Here is a 7565-nt window from a genome sequence, read left to right on the forward strand (position 1 = left end):
ACATCTCAGATGATGTTGCAGTAAACTCCCAGTGCTTTTGAGCTGCCTGCATATAACCTGTGATTAGGAGTACCACACTCAGGTGGGGAGGGAGAAAATTAACTGTTAAAACCAAACATTGTGAATAGAGTTGGTAGCCCAATCTGTGTATCTCTGTTTTCCCCCTCAACATAGGGCACAGACTTCAACCTCTAGGAGATGGTTCACAAGGTGGACAGATGGGTAGTGGAGGGGACGGAGAGCGCTGGGGCTCAGACAGAGGGCCCAGGGGCAGCCTCAATGAGCAGATCGCAGTGGTGTTGATGCGGCTGCAAGAAGACATGCAGAATGTCCTTCAGAGGCTGCACATGCTGGAGGCAGTCACAGCATCACAGGTATTGTTCATGGAAGTTATTTGATTACTTTTTATTAGATATCCTTGGGTATTTTTATGCTTTTTCCAGTTAAAATTTCAGACTATGAGATGAAGGGCAGTAAGTACTGTTCCTTAAATTGTCATACCTACAGTTTGCAAAGCTTCTGCAAGATGAGAAACTTCGTCTTTTCATTTTGTGAAAGAGAATAATTCCATGTGCAGTTTCCTTTTTGATACTTACCAGCTTTTGTTTGAATTTAAAGGCAAGATCTGCAACACTACAGTCAAATTATCAGCCTGCCTCCTCTGTTAAGGTAAAGTATTGTTTTTTCTGTTCGTATAAAGCAGTGTGAATGGTGAAAAGAATGAATTTTTTTTTGTTTAGCTTTTAGTATGTGCTTTTCGTATTGTCTCTCTCTTGACTAGGAGATAAAAAATAATTTGAGTCTAAAGAAACTATTTGATCTTTTTTTTTCAGGTCTGACTAGTATTTTCTGCTTTAATACTGTTGTGTTTGAAGTGTTCATGATGTAGATGTGGTATTCAGTATGTGCACAGATTGCTGATTGGATTTTTTTTCTGTTTTCCTCAGAAACCATCATGGTGGCCCTTTGAAATTTCTCCTGGTATTTTAGCTTTTGCTATTGTATGGCCATTTATTGCCCAGTGGTTGGTACATGTGTATCTTCAAAGAAAGCGAAGGTAAAGACTTGTATGTATGTGTGTATGTGCCCTATGGAATGCATTTCATCTGTTTAAACCATTATGTGGTATATTGTGTTATTAAGACAGGGCATAAAATACCACCTTTAGGCAAAAGAAGGTTTTGACAGTGTATCTGATACATCAGGTTAGTATCCAAATGGGGAGCTTGATAATAATTTCTTTGATAAATCCTGTTTCCTTGAGTTCTGTGATTCAGGACATGTCTTGCTTAATGTTCCATTTTATGTATTAGTGACTTACAGTTCTGAAGATACTAGGCCAAAGCAGATTGTACAGTGGAGTCCTTGGTGTGGTTATGATAGGATGGTGCATATTTCAGTCCTCAAAACTCAAGTCAAATGCACAACAGGAGAATTCTGGAAGGCAGTAGGAATGCCTTGCATTAGCTGAGAATTCTAGAGAGAGACATGTATAGTTTTATTTGCCTAGAAAATGTCTCAGCATAAGAATCCACAAATTGGTTAATTTGACTTTATACGTGATATGTTTTATATGCAGCAATTTAGGTTTAATTCATGAAGACGAAGAATAAATACTTTCAGTGATCATACACAAGTGGTTGAGGCTGGACAGCTTGGAGGTGTCTCCCTGACAGTCTTTAACCCTCTCCCAGTATCTTCCTGAGCCATTTTCCATGCTTCTGGACTCCCTGCTCCCCATGTGTCATGAGAAGATTGTTTCCTATCCAATCCTTTGTGGAGTCCCATCTGGCATCTGTTTCTTACTTAACATCTACTATAACCTTACTACAATATTTTTCTAATGTCTACTTTGACTTCCTTCAGCTGAAGGACAGTTGTACTCTCAACTTTTCTCAACTGTCTAAACAGCAGAGGATCAAGTTAATGTGCTCTAGTTGCTGCTTCTTACTTCAGTGCACACCTGACTTTGTTACCTTAGCATGTTCGTAAGTTCTTTCCTGTCTGCAAATAATCTGCATATGTGTAGATTTTATTAGCTTGAATTATTATAGCTTTTTTAGAGTTCGAAAGTTTTCATGGTATAGTTTTCTTTGATACAGTAAATCCCAGAAATACAGAATGGTTGAGGTTGGAAGGCACCTCTGGAGATTATGTGGTCCAACCTCCCTGTGTAAGTGGGAACCTCTAGAGCCAGTTTCCCAGGACTGTGTCTAGGTAGCTTCTGAGTATCTCCAAGAAGGGAGACTGCACAAGCTCTGGGCATGCTGTGCCAGTGCTCATCTCTCCTCATAGGACAGGTGCTCCAGTCCTTTAATCATCTATCTTCATGGCCCTGCGTTGGACTCTCTCCAATATGTCTATGTCTCTGTTGTACTGAGGAGCCCAGAACTGGACACAGCACTCCAGGTGTGGCCTCTCCAGTGCTGAGTAAAGGCGAAGGATCACTTCCCTCGACCTGCTGGGAGGGATAGTGCAGCCTGCAATACCATTGGCCTTTGTTGTTCCAGGGGCACGTTGCTGACTCACAGTCATCTTGGTGTCCACTAGGACACAGGTCCATTTCTGCCACACTGCTTTCCAGCTGGGCAGGCCCCAGCATGCTTGAATTGTTCCTCCCCCGTTGCTGGACTTTGCACTTCCCCTTGTACTTCATGAAGTTCCTGTCAGCCCATTTTTCCATCCTATTGAGGTCCCTCTGGATGGTAGCACCACCCTCTCCTGTGTCAGCTGCTCCCTCTGGTTCTGTGTAGTCTCCAGACTTGTGCTGGTGTTGCACTCTGCTCCAGCACCCAGAATATTAATAAACATGTTAAACAGGACTGGACCCAGTACAGACCACTGGTGTGCACCACTAATTACTGGCCTCCAACTAGATCTGCTGTCACTGATCACCACCCTCTGGGCCCAGCACATGCTGTTGTAAAAAAGGTGATGCCCACAAAGGCTTCAAGTCTGCCTGGGATTTACCCTGTCTGAAAGCTGTCATTACCAGCATTGATGTTACTTGCAGTGTCTGATGAAACAAGATATTTTGCTGCCAAGGCTTTTAGGCAGTTACACACATTTTCCTTCTTTTCTGCACTGGTAAATGGACATTTACATTTCATCAGCAAGGACAGAATTTTTTAACAGCAATACAAGTTTAGTACCTTATGGGAAGTTGCTGTGAAATGTGTTGTTTAGCTAACAGCTCTCAGATGGCCACATTCTCCCTCTCTCTCTGAGCAATATGCTGTTCTTGCAGACCTTCTTTATCATCTCTGCTGACCTCTGCAGTGCCCTCAGTTAATTCACAGGTTCAGTCAGAAATCAGGTTTTAGAAAAACACCCTTTCCAGCAGTTTTTCTAATGTATTCTAATGATTCAGAGCTTAAATGAACAAACAAATGATACTTCATTTTTAGTCTGGATTTGTCTGGATTCAGCCTTCATCCACTTGATTTTCCTAGATCTTTATCTGCTTGACAGAGAGCCCATGAATTTTTTCTGATGGGTACTTTATTGCTATCACCAGGTCATCTTTTGATCTCTTGCTTAAATAAAACAGATGGAGCAACTGGAATCTCATTTTAGTTTTTTTACAATCTTGGGATAGTTTTGGTGGATCTTTTCCAGACGTTCCAGAGTATATCAACATTGAGTTCTGGACACCAGGAGTAGGTAGCATAGTTTGCTAATGGTAATACCAGTATCTCTGTGAGACACAGACATAGGGCCCCAGACACTGTTTGTTTTGTTTACTCCTTCATGGATTGTATTAAGATGAGCTGAACTTCAAGAACAGAAACAATTGAAATGTCTGTATTCTTCAGCTTTCCTCTTTGTTTCTGAAGAAATCTGCCCATAGCCAGGACTTTGCATCACCTTGCTATCTGGAGTTCCATCTCCTTTAGCACTGGGTGGAAAGTTAATAAATCATGCTCAGAGATAATAAAAAAGAATTGCAAAACAAGACTCCTTCTCTGTTGTCCCATTGCCAGTTTCAGTCTGTACTCTGTTGTGTAAGCTTTTAGGAAACAGCTGTACACAGTGCATATATTGACCACATCTGTGTACTTTGGTTTTTAAAATAAACTGTCCTGGAGCAGAAACCAGGAGCCTGCTGATTAGAAGCTACCATGTTAGGCTTTCTCAGTCACGTTGTAGAGTCATGACTCCTGACCTCTTGGACAGTGGAGCAAATGCCCCAGAACTGGTGGAGAGAAGTCCTTCTGTAGCCAACAGCTTTGTGTTTAGCTCTTGTCCCTGGGATGGAGTAGCTCAGTTCACCCTTAGCACCCTGCTGTAGAGTGTTCTGGCTGGTTTAGGTCTTCTCTTATTCCTTTCTAGGGAGCTTAATGCTGAAAATTTGGGTACTCGTACTAGAGCCTTCACTGAAAAAGCTTGATTGAAAAATTTTAATTCTAAGGGCCCTAAAACCAGATCACAAACAGAAATATATTTTTAATAATAATTGTGAGCTGACTACACACTTTCTGTAATTCCTGGAGAACCAGCTCGTGTTGTTCTAATGTGAGTCATGTGGTCAGGAACTGTTCTAAGGGATTTCGTGTGCAGTTCAGAAGTCTAAGTGACACTTTGTGCTCCTTGGTGTAAGTTGTGCCAGTTCTGTAAACTTGGAGATCATTTTGTAACTTAGGAGGGCAAATTTTCAGGTATCTTGAAGCAGTGCTGTGTTTTAATGGGTTGGAAATAATTTGCATGTAACCTCAATTGATTATTTTTTTTTTAATTTAGACAAATGAAAAGTCATCTCACATGTGAAGGTACATAAAACTAATTATGTTTTTTCTTCTAGAAAACTGAACTGAGAATTTACTACTTTGCTTAAGGACTGCTAGAAGATGGCCCTGGAAAGCAAAGGAATTCTGAATTCTCAGAGGATCTCAGGATCTGGGATGATGTTCCTTCTATTATAGTAATATTTTGTACTACCTTTGAGCTAAACATATAAGGACTTACATTATTGAAACTTGAATGATTCACAGCTCCTAGGTTATAAATAAAATTAATTTAATAATTCCATCCTCAAAACCATAGGAACATTAATTACTTTGGAATGTGCTTGTGGATGGGACTTCAGTAATTACTGGTCTTGCTGATGTCAGATGATGAAGAGAATATCATACTTATAAAAGAATAAGTGAAAAACATAAAACTCACTTTAATATAGAAGTTATTCTACACTTAGAAAATCCCTGCCTGTTCCACATATTATCAGATGAGAGCAGTAGTAAGGTACAAATTCAATAAGCTGTTGGAAAAACACAATATAGCTCTGAGGAATTCAACCAGTTATATTTGCTGCTAAACCAGTGAGGGGCAAATTGGTCAGAAATTATTTTGAAATGCTTCACTTCAAAGACTGTAAGAGACTTGGGAATTGATACATGTCTTGCAAGTTAGAGCCATTAATAACAGCAACTGTTAAATGTTTGGAAAGTGTGTGGTACAAGGGATCCATCTAAAGAGGCTGCACCTTATATTTTACCTTTGATAACTGTATTCTTGTTGACAACAGCTTGTTAACTGAAATACATAGTTTAGGCACAAAGTGCTTTAAAATGAGATGAAAGCTCATTAGTGCTGTATTTCTCTAATATTTTAAAAAGCTCAGTGCACTGTAAATTCTGTTGTCAGTTTATGTAAATTAAAATAAGATTTAATCTAGCCCTTATCTATTGTGGACTTTTCCCAACTCGCATTAGGTAGGAAAAATATCAGTTCTAGTGTTTCTCTCTGTTACCCTTCTACTTCCTTTCATTTTTTTGAAATTTACAGCTAATCTTGGTGCTGATTTTTTTTTCCCATGGAGTATTTATTAACCAGGATACAGAGCTACAACCTTGTGAAGTTTGCTTGATTAAAGCATGCTTTACACTTAATTTTAAAATAAATTAATATGTAAGTTGTCTAAATCTCTGGAAAAGGAAAGGAAAGGAAAATCAGTTTTCTGACAAATGTGAAGACATTCATTTGTTCTAAAGAATTACATGATAACATAACCTGCCTTCAAGGTCAGAATTTTTGCCATATTATTGACGTGCTTTCGTTTTCCACCTGGACATATTACATATTACAAATAATTCAGGAAAGTTATATATACCCTTCCTAAAAATCTTAGTTTGGAAAACATTTTTCTTACAAGCTATACTGTAAAAAAAAGTCACAAAATTTAATGTTTTTGTTACCAGAGCAATTTTAATGTTCTTAGTTAAGTGTGGGCTTTTAAAAGAATTACTTTTCCCCCTCTTCTCATTTTCTTATTGTAAAGCTGAATTAAAAATGATCAGAAACTTCTGAAGATTCCTGTAACAGTCAGTTAAGTTTCATGTGCCAGAGATGAGCTTTGGCATAAGACCAACTGAAAACTCAGGCTTGAACAAAGCTTAGGTTGGAAGTTCTGCTGTGCCCTGAAAGCCATTGTGTCTGGTTCTTGGAGTTCCTGGAGTGATTGACTTCTTATCATAAAATGGTAGAAATTACTTTACAGGAAGGATGCTTTAGCTTGAAGGTCACTTTAAAAAAAACAAACCCAAACAACTTCTGCCATCAGCACATCTTCTGACAGGACAAAGCACCCTCGAGTGCCTCCCCCAGTTGATAATCATTGTAAATGTAGGTGTCTACTTCAGAGATACTGCAGTCTCAAAAGATACTTAACTTTTAACTTCCCTCCGAGATAACTGTAGACATGTGCCATCCTTGTTATTTATTTATGTTTCAATAAATCAATCCCTTAATATTTTGCATTTCATCTTGAACTTTCTTACTGTTTAGCAAATGCTGTACAGGGGATGCTTTGGCTGTACAGAAGAGCCTGCTGGCTCCCTTAGGAAGCAGTCTCAAGCTATAACACAAACACAACTCTTCTGTAACCATTCACAAGTAAATCAAGCTGGGTCTCAGCTGCTGGGGTTGCTCAAACTCACCATAAGTTGAACAGATTTCTACTTCACTCAGATTTTGTCTTAAAGAAAAAAAAAATATTTTTATAATTATTTTTGCAATTTGTCCAGGTACAGAGAGAGAGTTTTAACTTAAGAAAATGTGGTATAACAATCACTGTAGCTCTGAACTGGGATGTGTTGTTCTAATTCATGCTCTCTCCAGGAGGCCTGGCAGTCAAAGCAGTTCTGCACAGCACTGAAAGATCTAGGCCCAGCTCAAAATTGCACTTGGGAAGCAAATATCCAGCTGGTTTCCTGCAGTGAGTGATGAAACTAGATGGAAGACATTTCACCTACTGCCAGGTGTTCAGCTTAGGGAACCAGCTCAGAGCCAAGTACAAGTGTGTGGGGGGGGCAGCTGTGCTATCCTCAGGACCCTCTTTCTCTCCTGCTCTGGTCCTGAGGTGGCACAGGAAGTGCTGATGGAGATGGGAGCCACTGTCTTTTCTTTGACTTTCTAGCTACCACAGAAGAGCTGACTCCCCACAGGAGTTGCAGACCTTCTAAGGACTCTTTGGTCTGCTGCCACTTAATACAGAAATGTAGCCTGTAATAACAATTGCAGGAGAGTATGAGTGTACAGGCCTGTATTAGACAATATTGGGTCTTTCC

At 39.6% G+C, this 7565-nt stretch overlaps 1 protein-coding gene across 1 annotated transcript in view; it reads left to right on the plus strand.

Moving 5' to 3' along the window:
* Window positions 1-5032, plus strand: part of ACBD5 (acyl-CoA binding domain containing 5) — a 26142-nt gene extending 21110 nt beyond the window's left edge. The window contains exons 8-11 of the mRNA XM_010006965.1: window positions 175-374; window positions 619-669; window positions 948-1057; window positions 4802-5032. Coding sequence (XP_010005267.1) covers window positions 175-374; window positions 619-669; window positions 948-1057; window positions 4802-4814 — 374 coding nt within the window. The 3' untranslated portion in view covers window positions 4815-5032. The remainder of the gene's footprint in view (window positions 1-174; window positions 375-618; window positions 670-947; window positions 1058-4801) is intronic.
* The last annotated feature ends 2533 nt before the right edge of the window (window positions 5033-7565 follow it).

Source organism: Chaetura pelagica, unplaced genomic scaffold (genome assembly GCF_000747805.2).
Source record: "Chaetura pelagica isolate M959 unplaced genomic scaffold, ChaPel_1.0 scaffold17, whole genome shotgun sequence".
Lineage (NCBI taxonomy): Eukaryota > Metazoa > Chordata > Aves > Apodiformes > Apodidae > Chaetura > Chaetura pelagica.